This window comes from Mobula hypostoma, chromosome 10 (genome assembly GCF_963921235.1).
Source record: "Mobula hypostoma chromosome 10, sMobHyp1.1, whole genome shotgun sequence".
Taxonomy (NCBI): Eukaryota; Metazoa; Chordata; class Chondrichthyes; order Myliobatiformes; family Myliobatidae; genus Mobula; species Mobula hypostoma.
This window is the reverse complement of record NC_086106.1, coordinates 84,016,716-84,036,152: the sequence shown is the minus strand read 5'-3', so window position 1 is coordinate 84,036,152 and position 19,437 is coordinate 84,016,716. Positions and strand designations below refer to the sequence as shown.

Here is a 19,437-nt window from a genome sequence, read left to right as displayed (position 1 = left end):
ACAAAAGAAGATTATATATATCCAGATACGAGGTTGAAAGACCAAGTGATAGTGCATGGAGTGGATAGTTTAATAGAGCATATTAAAGTCAGTTGCTCTAAATCTATTCAGAATGACCTACACAGTGTGTCTATGGTGATGATATAAATATCTGTAATCTGATTTTTTTTTTGTTTGTAAAATGAATGTTCTAGCTTTTCAGAAGCGTCTTGAAAAATCAGTTATGAAATACCACTGTTTCCTGTTTAATATGCATTCAGCTCTTTATAGGTATTGGCAGTACTTCCGACAGTTAATTTATTTCTATGCTGTTAGTGGAACATTGCAATAATTGCCCATTTTAATGGGGATTTACTGAACTATTAAACCAATAGTCCTATGAAAGAGAACAAATAATGTATGTGACAGTCTCTGATTGTGCTTGTAATCAAAAAGCTGAAAGAGTGCTTTTACATATAGACACCAGTTGCTAGTAGTCTTAATAGCATTTTAAAATCCTGTTCTTTCTTTGAGGGTGGAGAATATTGGTATCATTTTATTGCTGCAAGTTGGAACAATGAAACTCCTTTAATATTATAAAGCTGTAACTGAGCACTAGACTGCATAGTAATTTCAGAATCTTGAAGTCAATAGAAATTTCCACTTATATTTCACATGAGCAACAACCAACATTGTACTTTTCCAGTCAAGTTTGTTGCACAACTGAGTTGTTGGTTGCATATAAGGGATGATTTTTTTTCTCATTATTAGGAAAGGATGTCGCTCCGGCACCAAAACAGTGGAAAATGGGCCAAATCTAAAGTTATCATGGCAAAATATGATAATGAGGTAAGATTTTTATTTGAATGGATAGCTAAATTTCACAGCTGTTACTTGTAGATTATCAAGAAACAGAATATCCACAAATTGGTCACCGCTGGCTTTCTTTGCATTCAAGCTTTTCTAAGCTCAACACAATTTTCTTCTAAATTACAACTGAAATAAGTATTTCTTAATTTTCTATAGCAGGCTATTGTTTAAGCTGAAATGTGGTTTTGTAACATTCCAATTCAGTTTGCACATTTGCTTCAGTTTGTACATTGAACTAAAAGTTAGAGGTGTATTTCTTTCACACTCCCTCCCCTCTCCCTTCCCCCTTTCACAACCATGATTCCCCTCTCCCTGCCTCCTCCAGGTCTGCAATAGAGACCTATATCAGTCATGATTTTTTTTGCAGCAGCAGTACAGTGAAATTCATCAAAATTACTACAGTACTGTGCAAAAGTCTTAGGCATTGCAGCCCCCCGAAAAAGTTCTATTCAAAAGGTTCAAAGGAACATCTAAACAAGCCTGATGCATTTTGGAAACAAGTCCTGTGAACTGATGAAGTTAAAATAGAACTTTTTGGCCACAATGAGCAAAGGTATGTTTGGAGAAAAAAGGGTGCAGAATTTCATGAAAAGACCCCCTCTCCAATTGTTAAGCACGGGGGTGGATCGATCATGCTTTGGGCTTGTGTTGCAGCCAGTGGCACAGGGAACCTTTACTGGTAGAGGGAAGAATGAATTCAATTACATACCAGCAAATTCTGGAAGCAAACATCATACTGTCTGTAAAAAAAGTTGAAGATGAAAAGAGGATGGCTTCTACAACAGGATAATGAACCTAAGCATACCTGAAAATCCACAATGGACTACCTCAAGAGGCACAAGCTAAAGGTCATGCCATGGCTCTCACAGTCCCCTAACCTAAACATCATTGAGAATCTGTGGATAGACCTCAAAAGAGCAGTGCATGCAAGACGGCCCAAGAATCTCACAGAACTGGAAGCCTTTTGCAAGGAAGAATCAGAGAAAATCCCCCAAACAAGAATTGAAAGACTCTTAGTTGGCTACGAAAAGCGTTTACAAGCTGTGACACTTGCCAAAAGGGGTGTTATTAAGTACTGCCATGCAGGGTGTCCAAACTTTTGCTTCGGGCCCTTTTCCTTTTTTGTTATTTTGAAACTGTAAACGATGGAAATAAAAGAAGTTTGGTTGCTTAAAATATTAAAGAAATGTGTCATCTTTAACTTCATGCCTTTTGGAAATCAGTTCATCTTTTATGCGCTTAGCTATTCACAGTAACAGAAATATTGACCGGGGTGCCCAAACTTTTGCATGCCACTGTAAGTGAGGTCTGCAAATGAGGAAATCGGGGATCCATTTACACAGGGTGCATCTACCATTTGCACTTGGTGTCTGTATTGATATTGTTCATTTACAGTCAATCAAAAGAACACAGCAACATACACTGGGTGAATTCTTCTGTTGATAACTATCAGGAACTAATACAGTTTTATAATACTGTAGTAGTATAGATAGTGTTCTAATTTGTTCTGTATTTCATTTAAATACATAATTTGTTACTCAGTTAATGGTAGGTTGTAGTTTTTATATCTTTTTAGCTATTCCCTTGAAACTTCTAATTGGGGCAGCCGCTTAATTGGGCCAAAATGTACTGGTCTGGATGTGTCCCAATTAACCAGAATCCACTGTATATGACACACAGTGAAATCCACTTGTCCATAAATTAATAATGTCAGGCGTTCAGCATGTACGTTAGTAGTGAAAATGGAAAGAGTGAAAGTTGTTAGGTTAAGTAACAGTTGTCTCCCATGAATGTCATGAAAATTTTAATTACACAAAGTACACTCAGTGGCCACTTTATTAGGTACCTCCTCTACCTGATAAAGTGACCACTGAGTATATGTTCGTGGTCTTCTGCTGTTGTAACTCATCACTTCAAGGTTCAATGTGTTGTTCATTTAGAGATACCACTGTTGTAATGCGTGGTTATTTGAGTTACTTTGCCTTCCTGTCAGCTTGAACCAGTCTGACCATTCTCCTCTGACCTCTCTCATTAACCAAGCATTTTCCCGCACAAAACTGCTGCTCGTTATTTTGTTGTTTATTCTTTGTTATTTACACCATCTGTAAACTCTAGAGACTGTTGTGTATGAAAATCATAGGAAATTAGCAGTTTCTGAAATACTCAAACCACCCCGTGTGACACCAAACATCATTCCACGGTCAAAGTCATTTAGATTACATTTTTTCTTCGTTCTATTATTTAATCTGAATAATAACGGAACCTCTCGACCACGTCAGCATGCTTTTATGCATTGAGTTGCTGCCATGTGATTGGCTGATTGGCTATTTGCATCAACAAGCAGGTGTACAACTGTGTCTAATAAAATGGTCACTGAGTGTACAACTGCTTTCTTTGTGTGTGATATTATAATGGAAATATCATAGTTTCCGAATTAAGTTGGCAGTAAATAAATCGATTATTGAAAATTTATTGAATTTCTTGGCTAATTAGTTTCTTAATGATTTGTAGAAATGTAGTTTATATAATTCAATCTGCTGATGTTTAATATTATCTTCTCTTTAGGCACGAAATGCAATCCAGAAACAGTTGGAAAAGAATAAAATGCTCACAACAAAAGTGGTCCCTCAGTCAGAGAGTGAGGATGAAGTTGAAACTGAGGTGGATAAGGATGAAACTGTTCCAGATTTTGTGAATGATGTTCAGATGGGTACCACAGCCAACCCTTGGATGTTGGGGAAATTGAGTACTGATCCAATAAATCTTGAAGCCGATAAACCACAGATTACTACTGCTGCTGATGTGAAGTTGGATGGCAGTGAAGAATCTGATGAACGGGAGAATCTATCAGAAGATGAGAAGTTGCTGCAGGAATTTGAAGAGAGACGGAAAATTCGTAAAGAGCATGAGGGTGCACAGACTGTTAAAGTGGATGCAAAAGGTGCAAATAACATTAACAATAAAAAAGAAAAGAAAAGCACTGTGTCCAATGGCCAAAATGAGAAAGAGAAGCAACTCGAAAATGATGAAGGTGAATTTAATAAGCTTTTTCAGAAATTGGTTAAGAACAAATCGCAGCCTTTGTCAAGCAGAGCTAAGAGAAATCAAACCAAAAGTAAGAAAAAGAGAACCGAGAAGAAGATGGAGGATGTACAGATACCAGAGGAGAAAGATGAACCATTACTAAATGAACAGTTAGAGCGCAAAAAGACAGTTGAAGAGTTTGATGCTTTGAGTCAGGATGAACAACATGAACTTACTGTGACAACAGCTTTGAGTACTTCTCACATCAGTAACAGTGCTGAAGAGGCAGAAAATAAATCAGATACTAAAACTGAAGTGAAAAAAGACAATATCATCAATCCAAATAGTGTTTTGATGCTCACATCAAAAACCATTGACGTGCCTTTACTTCCATCTGCAATAGAGGAGGAGGTAAATGAATTAATAATGTTTTTTATAGAGGATAATTACATTGACTAATTGATGATGGGAAGTAGTGCCTGTGTTAGTTGTTTATGATTCTTTAAAAGCATATTGATCTGTTGCTAATTTTTCTTTGCCAAATAATCTTAACAGGCATGACAGGAGCCAGCCAATGATTAAAGATCTTCATAACAAAACTAAACACTAACAACTTTGCAACTTCCTACCTGAATTTTATTGTCAATTTTAAGGTTTTGTTAATAAGACTGATCCTGAAACACTATTAATGGTTTCGATATGATTTGGATTCCCTTTGGTTTTTAGAAAATATATATCTGATTAAATATTGTGGAGTGTATTATTTTCCAATTGCAATTACATGTCTATCTGGCCATGGTTTTCCAGAGTTTACGGAAACCTATTACCAGTACTAGAACAAATTTACCTGAATTGTAATAGTTGTTTTTGAAAGTTATTTCATAACTTCTGTTAGATTCTAGTTATCATCCTGTTATTTCACTCCATTAGACTGGTAAAATGCCGATAAGAATATGGTGTGCACTTGATTTACATATTCAACTGAAATATTGAATATCGCGTGGTCCCCAAGTTGAAGTTTAAATCTAGCATTGCAGCGTGTTCAGTAGAAATTTCCTATTTTGAAAGTAATTTCTATGCATCAAAGTTGAACATAATAGTGAATTCCGAAGAGCAGCAATTAACCAAACATTTTCTGCTGTAGAATAATTTAAAGAAGAATTTCTATGTAAAAATAGGATATCTGTGTGCACTTTGATATTTATTATGTTTTACTGACAAACTAAAAGAAATTCTTATAAGAAGCTCCTAATTCATCACTTTAAAATATGCACGATTGAAATGGGTACATAATAAACTTATCACATGCTGCTTATGGGCTAATACCAGCCCAATGTCCCATGAATTCAAACCTGCTTCTCCCACACCTATCTTTGAGGCACACTCTTAGCTCTCTGATTATATTACCTCTGTGCCTATTTCCACCTGATTCAGGTAACAATCTACGGATTATTATATTTTTGGTTCTGCATTTAATTTAGTCCCTAACTACTCAAATTCCCTGAGCAGAGCCTTTTTTTCTTTCTTCCTACCTAGTTGGTGCCCATATGGACACATCAACTGGATCTTTCTCTCCTACTCCAAATTTCTCTGCAAGTCAGATACATGTCCCGAACCGACTACTAGGCAGACAACACTGTCGATCCTTGCAACAGAGAATTGTGTCTATTCCCCTGACTATACTATCCCCAATTACAACTACATTTCTCTCTGCCATCTTGAGTGACTCCCTGGACCATGCTGCCATGGTTCATTTGCTCATCCTACCTACAGACTCCGCTCTCATCCTCACAAGCAACAACCCCAGACCTGTTGGACAAGTTCAAGGGCTAAGGCTCCACCAGCACTACTCTTTGGATGTCCCTACCTGCCCCACTTGCAGTCACACCCTCTTGACCCTGCCCACAGACCAATTTGAAGTTATTAATCTATGGGGTTGACTGCCTCCTGAAACAGTGTCTGTGTAATTTTCCCCCTCCCTTGTGTATCACAATGTTTGAAGCTTAGATTCCAGTAATCATCTTTGAGTTCCTCAAGCAACCAACACTTGACGCAGATGTGGTGATCAGTATGTAACAGCTGTGTAGCGCTGGTCTTATTTCGTGTGACTGGTCGCTGCACTCTTTATGAAAAAAATCAAATTCCATAGTAGCACACATAAAAATTGCTGGTGAACGCAGCAGGGTCCATAGTACTACTCTAGGTGCTATTGGCCATCAGAAGCTATAGGTATCGGAAGGAGGCAGTGAATACAAAACACTTCTGGAGGTAAGTTTTGTTTATTAAAAATAACAATATATACAAAATATATAATTAAGTAAGAACAATTCAAAATTCCAACATTCTGTTTAGGCTCAAAATCTCACATATCAAACAGAAACCTAATTCCTTGTTTGTTAGAATCAGTGAGATTCATTAGAATAACCTTTATTTCTCTAGCCAGTTAAATTTAGTGTTATTCCCTATCTAAAGATTTACAGATTAACTTTTCCTTTTTATTTATCCCTATTAGGTAGAAAACTAACTTAATTCCTACTTTTAAGTATTATGGTTAACTTCAGTTCCAGTCAGTATATCTACAAATTCAATTCAAAAATTATGTGTGTGTAAATATACAGCATATTTCACGACAATTCTCCAACACCATAACTTTTAAACAAGGTAAATTTCGTTCAGTAACTTATGTCTTTGCAAAAATAATCAGTTCTTGCAGAAAATCAAATTCAGATCCTTCAAATGAAAATAAACTTAATCATCCAATCGTATTAAATTCTCTATGCTATTAAACATTTCATTCCCACACCTGATTCTTTAACCTTGGGTAGCTCGCCATCTCGTTTCCTGGTTCTTTGGATGAAATAGTTGATCATCCACAGAAAGTCGATTCACAAACTTATACAAAGAAGCCTTACCTGTATACTACAGGATTACAGTCTGTAAGTTATTATACGCATTCTATTTTCTATTTCAAATATTTCTCAGTTACAGCACTACTGAACGTATTTCATACACAAGTTATACACTTGGAACAGTAAAGGTTTTAACTCACCAGATCCCCTGGTATGATTTAATAGAGCTAATTCCCGGTTACACAGTAGAGATCTTGGACACTCGTCTCTGCCAATATTATCTCGTTATAGCTGTAGCTTCAACAGATCTTTTATCACTATTGTCTCTCCTCCAGGGGTTTCACTCTGAGGTTTTCAAGTAAGTGGGGTAGAGATACTCACTACTAATTCCACTTTTAATTGTTTATATCTTTAGTTTCCATTAATTTACTGTGTTTCTCTTGCTTTCCGCACCTGCCTAGTTCTTACAAAGCTTCCCCCCCCCGCCAAGTTCTCTCTTTTTTTTAAAAAAGTTTGGTAAACCCCGTTTTTATCCCTCCACAAGTGGAGCTTTCTAACCTTACATCTTTGGATTTAATTAACCTGGATTACAAGTAACTACAGTGGAGTCCACCAGCTCCTATATCATGTAGCTACAACATATGATCTGATTCTGCATCCCATTGCCAAAGCTTCAGGTTTCAGACTCCCCCATTAGCTCGTTTACACAATGATCGATCAAAAAAGACCTCAGGGACCTTGGCCTCCACCCCTTCTAGCCAAAGCCCATTGAGCCCCAATTACCCACTGTCCACACTGTTAATGACTGCCCCTGCAATTTCTGCTCCATCTAAACTTCATATCTTCATTATTGGCCCAAGTGAGAAACTCGTAATGTGTTTTTCTCCTTTTAATGGTTCTTGCTCTTGGCACAGATCTGACTCTTACTACAAAGTGAAACTCGTGTGCAATGAGACTTGCTCTTTTCAATGGTTTCACTCTCACACAGACACATTGAAAATGCAATTTAACATTATAAAGTGATGCATTTTGACATGAGGAACACGAGGAATGTAGAATAATAGGGAATAGGACTTATGTGAGAAGGCCAAATAGCCTCATGTGCTGCAATAATTCCATAAAATAGGAAGCAGTTTTTTATTGCCAAGACGAACATTAACTTGTGTTCTGGGCTGTGGCCACCTGTCAACTGCCAGCCTTTCCCTCTCAGTATCTTCCCCTCCCCCTACATGCAGGATGAACAAGTGCACACACGTACACCATTCCAATAAGCTTTTCAGCCTTTAGGCCTTCAATCAGGATTCATGGAATGTTTTATACTTTACTGCAGAAAAGCTAACTGAAGTTGCAATTATCCCTGGATGGCCTTTTTCTACTAACTTATGTAATAATACCACTGATCCTTAAGAATTATCTTTTCCTGTGTGTGAGGCCTCTATGTGATAGCTGCTGTTGACGCAGAGCTGAAATTGGTGATTTGCTATGCAAGCACTATTATCATCTAATATTGTATTATTTCTCTGAGCAGCCTTGAACAAGCTGTTAGTTGAGCTTCTGTCCCTGATTAAAATCTCACTGAGTAACACTGATATAAAATTAGCAATATACTGTGTATGGAGAATTACATTGTTGCATAACTTTCTTTCCCATTTGGAGAATACATCTCAGTTTACATTCATACTCTGTGAGACTGAATGCATAGAAAATTGTTTATATGCTCTAAATCTTAATTACACCATCTAGTGTCTCTGATCTTGAAATCATATTCAATTTATTCTTCCATTATAGAATGAAGATCAAGAAGATCAGCGTATGATCATTAAGGAGGCCTTTGCATCAGATGATGTCATTGGAGATTTCATTAAAGACAAGCAGAGAGAGATTAACGCTACCAAACCAAAACACATTGACTTGACATTGCCAGGCTGGGGTGAATGGGGAGGTCAGGGTTTGCGCCCCAGTGCAAAAAAGAGAAGAAGGTAGGCCTCTTGGAAGGTTGATATGCATTGGTTTTGCACAGGTCTATGCCTGTTAAATTCTGTTAAAGATCTCTAATTTTTTTTCCTCTCTCTGTAGTGGGGATGTTTGGTGTTATCCCCACTTGGAGCAGGAGATAACGTGAGGAATAGTGAGATCAAAGTTAATTTCTCTTTACCTGAAATCCTTGGCTATTCATAATTGGACAGACTAATTAATAGTACAAATTAAATGGGTTGGTCTGCAAAATTAAGTTTAATAGCTAGACTGGACCACCACAGCAGGTCGGTGGGGATAGTGGGGTATGGGCAGAAGTAAAAGATTAGAGAAAGCTTACAAGAAATTCAAATACAGGTCATAGAAAGGAGGAGATAACTGGAGTAGGGGAATTAATTCTTCAGAATAACAAAATATTGCAGGTGATAAACACAATCCATATATTCTTAAAGTAGAACACTAAAAATATATCAAGAACAGTAGGTAACCAAAGGGCAAAAGAAAGTTAGTAATTTAAAATAGTTAATATAACTAGAAGGAAAAGTACAAGGCAATCTGATTGGGTGAACGAATGACAAGTTCACTCACCATGATGGCCTATAACCTAGGGTTCTTGATAGTAGATGCAGAGGTAGTAGATCAATTCATTGTCACCTTCCTAAAACTTCTCTGTCCTAGAAAGGTTCAGTTGGTTGATAAGCAAAAATTTTAACAACACTATTCAAGAAAAGAGGTAAAGAGAAACTACAGGCCATTTCATCATCGAGAAAATGTTAGAATCTGTTCCTAAGGAAATAGTAATAGAGCACTTTGGAAAGCCTAACATTAGATAAAGTCAGTGTCCCTTTATGAAAGGAAAAAAGGGAAATTAGTTAATAGTTTTTTACCTACTCAGCTAGTTACATCTTTAATGGTAAGTAATTGTATATAGTTTAATTCAATAGGTATTTGCTAAGGTGTCACTTAAGTGCTCATGAGTTGAGGATAATATATTAGCATATAAATAATGTTAACATAAAATAGGGAATCAGAGAAATGTGATCATTTGCAGACCAGATTGTTGTAACTAGTAAATTGCCTCAGATCATTGCTAGACTCTCAGTTACTTCTGATCAACGCTAATGTATATAGTTTCGCTGTTGATACAAACAAGTGAGAAAGTAAGTTGAGAGGGGCCTACAAAATAGCTTAGGTTAAGTAAGAGGCAAAAAGATGGTAGAATACAATCTAGGGAAATGTAGGGCTGATCACATTGATAAGAAGAACAGAAGAGGTGAACATTTTTCCAGTGGAATGACACTAACTTTTGGTGTTCAAAGAGATATGGATGTTCTCAGATAAGAAGCGCAAGTTATAACACAGTAAGTTAGTGGTCACCGACCAGTTGATTGCGATCAACCAGTCGATCTTTGAGACTTTCCCAGTAGATCGAAAAAAAAGAAAAATAAATACACAAATATTGTTGTAATGTGAGCATTATAAAAATAAGTAATACTAATTAGGATAATGGTAATATAGCAATACTGCTGGTACTGAAAGCTGTTTGTAAAGGGAGATTGTTTCTGGGTTGCAGGGTTTTAGTTCCGTTCTTTCTGCCCAGTGCGCATGTGTGTAGTTCCCCTGTCATGCACCACGGTAGAAAAGACCGGAAGTAAAACCCCGCAACCCGGAAGCAACCACTCTTTACAAACAGCTTTCTGTAGCGGAGGTATTGCTATATTACCATTATCCTAATTTGTATTAACTTATTTTTATAATGTCCACATTACAACACTTCCTCCCCCATTAATTTCCAACATTCCCCAAATGTAAATAACTGGGAAACAAAAAACAGTGCTGTCATTATGTTGCGGACCTCTGAAACTTATACTAGTCTCAGTAACAGTTTACCAATACAAAACATCTGAAAAACGTGGCAGATTCGACATTCAGTCTAACAAAGGAAACTGTCCATTCAAATATTCAGTCTGTCAGGAGGTTTGCGAGGGCGCTGTGCTGCAACAGATGAAAATTATGAAATCGAAGTACAAGAGCTGTCTTACTGACAGACACCTCACAGACTGTCTCAAACTGGCTGTCTGTAATTATGAGCCAAATTTCAGGGAACTAGCAGAAAGTATTCAGCCCCAGTCATCACACTGAGTGCAACAGTCAATTTTTATTCATTTATTTTTCGTGTTGAAATAAAATTAAATAATGAACCATAGAATTAAAGGTGTTGTAATGTGAGCATTATAAAAATAAGTAATACTAATTATGCTAATGGTAATATAGCAGTACTCTCGCTACGGAAAGCTGTTTGTAAAGAGAGGTTGTTTCCGGGTTGCGGGGTTTTATTTCCGGTCTTTTCTGCCCAGTGCGCATGCGTGTGACTAACCGATTTAGTAGGTCGATCTTGCCTTTCACTAAGGCCGAGGTAGGGGATCTTGGGCTTAAAAAGGTTGGCGACTACCACAGTAAGTAGTTAAGAAAGCTGAATGAATACTGATTGCAAGATAAGAAAGTCTTGTTACAACTGTATTGTGCTTTAGTGAAACCATAACTGGAATACTACATGTAGCTTCAGTCTCCATATTTAACAAAGGGTTGTATTTGACTTGGGAGTTAAACGTCAAAGATTTAATGGATTGGTTCCTGAGATGAGGGTGGTCAGAGGAGGAAAGATTTAGTTGAGCTCTGTTGGTGGGATCTATGGAGAAAGCATCCAATGACTGAATATGTGACTGTGCCCAAAAGAAAATAGTTTTTGATGTTGATGGTTGATTACCCTAACCCCATTATATCAGTGTAGAAGTTCCTCAGGGCATTGGCTTAGTCCCATGTTCCTTTATTATTGACTTTCCTTCCATCAAAGGGTTAGAGGTGGTGCTGTTCTCTGATAATTGCACAATTTTGAATTTCATTTGCTACCCCTCAATAAATGAACCAATCCATAACTGCCCACAGCAAGTTCTGGGTAACATTTGGACATAAGCATTTACATCACATAATGCTAGGCAATGATCATCTTCAAAATGAAGAAATCTAATCAGTTATATTTAACACTTAGCTGCTGAACTGACAGATAGGAATGGTTGAAACAAATAGCATATCAACCGATAAGACTAAGTAGACTATAGAACGTAAAAAGGAAAATTAGAACAGAATAAGGATTTGGAATTAAGACAGCTGATTTATTTAGAGAGTACTTGATGTGATTGTGTGAAACAACCTGTCTGTGAGTTGTCATTGCTACATAATCTTATTGAGTGCTAACACTATATATATAGAATCATAGATTGTTTAGCGATTTTATCATCTTACTTCAGAGGTTGGTTTGTGTTCAGGCAAGTGAATTATCTACATTGTTCAATCCCTTTGTGATAGTTGGTCACGTACACAAATCTAAAAATTGAAAGAGAATGTTGCAGTGTCAAATTTATTTTAGAGTTTGTTTATATTACCTACATCATATGCTACCATGTCGCCCTTAATTATACTTTGTTTCTGATTCCTGCCAGGTTCCGTATCAGAGCTCCCCCAGCTCTGCCAAGGAAAGATCAGAATTTGCCTAATGTAATAATCAGTGAGAAACGGGATATTGAAGTTGCAGCACATCAGGTGAGACAGTTTCCATATGATCAGTGTAAGAGGACATTGAAAGAAATCAGAATCAGGTTAATTATCACTGGCATATGTCATGACATTTGTTAACTTTATGGCAACAGAACAATGAAATACATAATAATAGAGGAAAAACAAACTGAATTACAGTGTGTATGTGTGTAAGTAGTGCAAAAATAGAGAAAATAGAAAAGGTGTATAAAGTTGAGAATTTTTGACGAAGTAGGAAACATCAGTGGTTGATACATTAGCAACAGGAAGCTACATGTTTAAGGTAATTAGAATGTTCTGCATAATTATTTTTCTATGAATAGGTACTTAATTTACAAAAGATAATAGCAGAATCAAAATCTGTATGTTTTTAAAAGGGTAGATTAAAAAATAATTGAAGAGAGTACAAGGGTATGGGGGAGGGAGGAGAGTTATGGGATTAAGTGGATAGCCTTTAATGAAGCAGCATTATGATTCTCTGCATGTGTTATTTAAATGCCACAGTTCTGACACAAAAAGATGTACTGTAGATTTTATTTAAGAATCCAGTTACCCTGACTTATATATTCTTCCAGTCATACTTTAACAGTTTTACAGAAAAATATTAAAATTTACTGTAAAATGCAATAATGTAACCTTTGTTTACTGTGATGTTCTCAAAGTCAGCAATAGTTTATTATGCATAATCTCCAGGTTTGTGGGGAATATTGTAGAATCATTCTGATTAAGCAATAGTGCTGTTGGTAACCTTGACATAATATTTATCTCGGATGTATATCTCTCTTTTCTAACTACCCTTTAGATGATGACTTACTACTCTAAAATAACAGTAAACAATCCCAGAATAAATGTGGTTGCAACATCTCCCTTCTATGGGCATCTCTCCCAGTTGAGCAGTTTTTATATCTTAGTTTAGCTAATGAGTGTTAGTGAGATATAGAGATATTTAGGCAATATTGACATTAGCTGAGAAGAAGGAATGCTGTATCTTTAATTTTTCTTGGGCTCTGGACGTGATTACAAGTGGCAACGCTTCCATCACATTGGCTAAGTTTGCAGATTCTACATTTATTGCAGGTTGAACTTAAAACTGTTCTAAACAGTATGGTGAATAATAGAGGGGCTAAATCAGCGCCTCTAAATACGAACATCTAAATAAAATGTGTGGTGTATTTCCTTGATACCTTCAATTTATTTAAATCATTAAGTAGATCATTGATAATCAAGTATTTAAAAAGTTACTTGGTCATAACTATATATTATAAATTGTTTACTTGTGTTGAATTCTTTATTTTGCTGAAGGTGAATGAACTACCTTTCCCATTTGCCAATCGGCATCAATTTGAGAAGAGTATCTGTGCTCCGCTTGGGAATACATGGAATACCGAGAAGGCAACACACAGATTAAATTCACCAAAAATTGTGACAAAGTTGGGTGCAATAATTGAACCGATCGCCGAAGAGGATGTGTTTCATGATAAGAAGATGTGCTGGAAATCAAATAAGGAACAAAATCCCCATAAAAGGATAAAACGACAGCAAAAGAACACATCTCATCGCCGTTAAAAAGTCAGCATTGCATGACTTGTTTATAATACAGCAGACTTTTGTCATGTCCTTCTAGGTTGTGGATTAAATAATGGTTTCATTTTTTGACTAATTAACTGTGCCAATCTGGTGATCGTTTCTGTCAATTCCTAACCATGAGATTCGATGCTAAAGAGCCCTTTGAATATACCTTGTGTTTTGTTGGACGGGGAAGAAAGGTGAAATTTTGTCATACGCCACTGTAAGATTACTTTTATCTTACAGATGGCTGTTTGCAGAGTTTATGCCTTACAAGTCATGAGAAAATGTGTACCATATTTATAATGGCCCCTCCTACCATTACAGGTGAAAGTCCAGATAAACCCTGATACATGGTCATTTGGGTTCAAAATGAAGCAGTACTGAGTTCAATAACCATGAGGTAATTTTGCGGTTCTATAAAATTCTGGTGAGGCCACATTTGGAGTTCGTGTTTAGTTCTGGTCAACTAATTATAGGAAGGAGGTGGAAGTTTTAGAGAGGATGCAGAGGAGATTTACCAGGATGCTGCCTGGATAGAGAACATGTCTTATGAGAATAGGTTGAGTGAGCTAGGACTTTTCTCTGGAGTGAGAGGATGAGAAGTGATAGATGTGTTCAAGGTGATAAGAGGCATAGATTGAATGGACTGCAATAATCTTTTTCCCAGGGTGGAAGTGGCTAATATGAGGGAGCATAATTTTAAAGTGATTGGAAGAAAGCATAGGGGGATGTCAAAGATGGGATTTCTACTCAGAGAGTGGTAGGGGGTGGAACATGTTGCCAGGGGTGGTGGTAGTAGCGATAGATACATTAGGGATAGGTAAAAGATTCTTAGATAGGCACATAGTGATAGAAAAATGGAGCGCTATGTGGGATGAAAGGGTTAGATTAATCAGAGGAAGTTAAAAGTTCGGCACAACCCTACACAGGATTGTTTAAGGGTTCCAAGTGTAGAGCTACGGTCATTTCACAGGTGATGAACCTCACTTGCAACTTTCAGAATCAGACTTGTCATCACTGACACGTGTTGTGAAATTTGTTTTGTGGCAGCAGTACAGGGAAGACAGAAAAATCTAAAAATTTCAAAAATAAGTCATGCAAAACATTGAGTAATGCTGGAGTGTTCATGCATTGTTCAGAAATGTAATGGTGGAGAAAAAGTAGTTGTCCCTAAATCATTAAGTATAGATCTGAGGCTCCTGTTCTTCCTCGATGATGGATACCGCCTTCTTGAGTCACTGGCTCTTGCAGATGTCCTCCATGGTGTTGGAGGGTTGTGTCCGTGATGGATCTGGCTGAGTCTATAACCCTCTGCAGCCTCTTGAGATCCTGTGCATTGAAGACTCAACACCAGGCTGTGATGCAACCCATGCTTTATACCACACACCTAGAGAAATTGACAGGTGTCTGGTGAAATACCAAATCTCCTCAATCTCCTACCTGATGAGCAGCTGGTGTGCCTTTTTTATGTTTATGCCAATGTGTTGCGCCCAGGGTAAATCGGCTGAGATGTTGACACCCAGGAACTTGGAAGCTGTTCACTTTTTAAACTGCTGACTCCTCATGAGGTTGCAGGCAGTGAGCACAGGCAGGTTCTTCCAGCTGTTGACAGATCCAGTCCTGTTAACTGACCTGCATTTCTTCAGTAGGGATTGGAGGGAATGGATGAAGCTCCACAAATGATACAAACTACAACCAGGATGGTACGGTGTATTGCAGATTAAAGCTTCTGCCTCACATCTGCGTCCACACAGCTCCAGTGACATGGATTTGAATGTCCGTATGTTCTCTCTTTAACTGCATGAAATTCCCCGTGTGCTTCTGTTACTTCCCACATTACATAGATGCACAGTTAACTGGCTACACCAAGACATTCCTAATGCAGATGGTTGCCAGAGGAGTCTGGAATTGAAAGGCACATGAGAGATAATAGGAAGAAAAAGTGGGGGATTGAGAGTGATGATAGCTGAAAATCTATTGATTTGAAGGGCTGAGTGATTCCTAGGTCATAAAGGAAAATCTAGCTGCCTGTTACACAACACCATTCCCAGTTTTAAATGTCTGCCAGTAACTTTGTTTTGTGGTTACATGTGGAAACTCTGGAATGAAATAATTATAAGTAGTTGAAACTAGTGGGTCTGCACCTCAATAAATTTAGATCCCTGTAGGAGACAAGGTGGAAAGGGATGGAAAATCATTAGAACTATATCCCAGTTCATGAGGTCACAAACTGAAGTGGTGTACAGTATAAGTCTGATCTCAAATGGTGTTCTGTAATCTGGTAGATTCCCTCTTTGGCAGCTGCAGAACGATAAAAATTTTTTAAAAATGTACACAGGTGTGGCAGAAAGGTATAGTTCAACTTTCAGCTCAATCACTTATCAGCACTAGGAAAAGTTAAAAGCTGAATATGTTTCAAGTCACATTGAACTGAGAGATCAAATGATATGAAAAGTGGATGTACCTGCTGAGAGAGGATGGCGAAGTCATGTTAGTCACTGCTTGAAGGAGCTGAATGAGGACAGAGATAGTGGAAAAGCTTTCAAACTGTGGGATACAAAACACTACAGTTGCTGGTCATGACTAAACAAACAGTGAGGTTGAAGATGGAAAGCTGGTGGATGTTTCTACATGGACTTTAGCAAGGCCTTTAACAAAGACCAGCATGGGAAGCTGGTCCAGAGATCATGCCTTTTGGCATTCAGGATGAAGAAGTCAAATGGACCCAACATTGTCTTGGCAGAAGAAGCCAGAGTGTGGTAGTACATGGTTGTCTCTCTGACCGGAGGCCGGTGATTAGTGATGTGCTGTTCGGATCAGTGCTGGGTATGTTGTTGTTTATGATCTATATTAATGATTCAGATGATGATGTGGTAAACTGGATCAGCAAATTTGGGGATGACAGCAAGATTTGGGACGTAGTGAACAGCGAGGAATGCTATCAAAGCTTGTAAAGTGATCTGGACCAGCTGGAAAAATAGGCTGAAAAATGACAAGTTAGACTTTAATGCAGACATGAATGCTGAAAAAAATCACAAGGATGTTGCTGGGACTTGAGGACCTGAGTTACAGGGAAAGGTTGAATAATTCACTGGAGCATGGGAGAATGAGGGGAAATCTTACTGAGCGATACAAAATTATGATGGTGAATGTATGCAGGCTTTTCCCCCTCAGGTTGGATGAGGGTAGAAGTAGAGATCATAGTTTAGGGTGAAAAGTGAAATATTTAAGGGAAATCTGGGAATTTTTTCGCTCAGAGCATGGTGCGAATGTGGAACGAGCTGCCAGCAGAAGTGGTAGATGCGGGTTCATTTGTAACACTTGAGAAGTCTGGATGGATAGATAGTTAAGAGGTATGGAGGGCTATGGGCTGGGTGCAGGTCGATGGAACTAGGCAGAACACCAGGCCAGCATGGGCTAGATGGGTCAAAAGGCCTGTTTTTGTGCTGTAGTGCTCACTGAGCTTATAGGTTAGAAGAATGAAGGAAGGAATTCCAGAGAATGAACATTGCAGTAGGTGATAATCTTGGGTAATATCAATTAGTTATAGGAGGAGAAAGTAAAGTAACAGCATGCAAATATTCAAGATCCAAGTACACTTATTATAAAAGAATATATAAATTATACAACCTTAAGATTTACTTGCTCACAGGTAGCCACCAAGCAAGAAACCCGAAAGAACTCAATTTAAAGGATAAAAATAAAATGTGCTCGAGAAAGAAAAAAAAATAAGTCATGCAAACAATTGAACAACAGCATTTGAACCAAAAGTGAGTCCCAGAACAACCCAAAGCCTCGCTTATCAGTTCATCATATTAGCGGGCACGGAGTATGGTATGGTCACAGAGATAAAATAACATCAAGGTCACTTATACAGCTCCCTATCTTGGAAATATTCTGGAAATTCCTCACTACATTGATGTAATGAAGATTTCTACATGCTATATATTGCCATTTTCTATACAAATTAATGAGCATTATAGTTTGCTTCTAAGAAGGTGACTAGAGTACTTAATGATTTGTGATGCTGAACTGCAAAAATCAAAAATTTTCAGTACCCCAATTATCCAAGGTTTTATCATAATTACTCTTAATACTCGTTAATAGAGAGAAATTGTATGTAAGTTTCTGATCCTAATTTTTGTCAAACACAACATGCATATATCTACTCTCTGTAAAGTATTTTGCATACATCATAGTGGAACAAAAGTCAAGCATTTTAAAGGATGAAAAATTGTTTTAGGAAAGATTCCCGAATAGAACTAAAGGCTCTGGCATTAATAGTGGAAAAGTTAAAATTGAGATAGGTTGTACCCTATTTCCATTTCTAGCTTTCACACATGAACTGAAGGTGGGTATATTAGGAGAAGGGCTGTGCAGGAATTTAATTGTAATATGTTTGAGGTCTAATAATAGGCCATTGTTGATTAGGTTATCTGTGAGTGGGACTTTGGGTGAGGCTAAATCTTATTCAGCTGTGTTTATGTGTAAGATTAAAGTAGTATTCACAAACAATTGAAAATCTGCAGAAGCCAGAAATGCAAGCAACACACACTACTGAAGGGTCTCGGCCTGAAGTGTCGACGGTACTTTTTACCATAGATGCTGCCTGGCCTGCTAAGTTCCTCCAGCATTTTGTGTGTGTTGATTAAAATAGCATTGAAAGTTTTTAGCAAAAAATTGCACCTCACTTATCTGGGAAATACACTAACAGTAAATAAGGAAATTTGTGATTATGATTTTGATTAATATCACTAAAACAATAGCACTACGCAATAACAGGGACCAAAATCTCTCAAGTACCCATATCAATAATTAACAGTAATCAGCAAAGACAACCCACTTAGTGTAAGGAACTAACTGGATTTCACTTCCATTATCTTTTACTCCTTAAGATCATGAAGAATATTGTAAATGAGAAATAATTACTGATTGCACACTTGTGAATCATATGAAAGGATGAAAATTTTCAGATTTTGAACTATTTTGTGGCTGCAGAGTAACAAAATAAGTTTCTTCAGTTAGTGTATTCCCCTCATATTTACTTACTCCTTTTATTGTTTCTGTTCAGTCAAAAATATAAGGAGGGAGGGGTGGAAATCAGGCTGCATTTCAAATGATACTCTATCTCCAGGCAGAAAGTTTACATCTTTCAGAATAGTATGTGTTATGTACAGTATATTGTGGGCATTATGCTCAAATACTGTTCCACACGGATGAATAACTGAAACCAGACTTGGTCCAATTATAAATTACTTTAGGCAACAATAAATTTGTGTAATTCTGACATGAAATGTATTCCCAAGGTCGTAATTCTATCCCCTCGGAGCAGAATGAAAATAGTTCTGGTTTTTATAGCTATCAGCTACAAAAAAAAGGTAAATAAAGCTGGTTTTGTTCATTTATACTATAGAGGCACCACAGTAAATGCAAGTGTACCTGTATACATAGAACATCTGCTCCATGGGCATAAAATCAATTTGAAATTTACCACCCATCCACTACATTACACCTTCACTGTACTGATTGTTGTTGTGTATAAGTGGGAAATGTTGGGTTGTGTTTTCAGTAATACTCA

At 37.3% G+C, this 19,437-nt stretch overlaps 1 protein-coding gene across 1 annotated transcript in view; it reads left to right on the top strand.

Moving 5' to 3' along the window:
• si:dkey-251i10.3 (uncharacterized protein LOC553498 homolog) overlaps positions 1 to 19,141 on the top strand; it is a 58,155-nt gene extending 39,014 nt beyond the window's left edge. Inside the window, exons 10-14 of the mRNA XM_063060740.1 lie at positions 751 to 828; positions 3,415 to 4,284; positions 8,511 to 8,701; positions 12,197 to 12,296; positions 13,593 to 19,141. Coding sequence (XP_062916810.1) covers positions 751 to 828; positions 3,415 to 4,284; positions 8,511 to 8,701; positions 12,197 to 12,296; positions 13,593 to 13,856 — 1,503 coding nt within the window. The 3' untranslated portion in view covers positions 13,857 to 19,141. The remainder of the gene's footprint in view (positions 1 to 750; positions 829 to 3,414; positions 4,285 to 8,510; positions 8,702 to 12,196; positions 12,297 to 13,592) is intronic.
• The last annotated feature ends 296 nt before the right edge of the window (positions 19,142 to 19,437 follow it).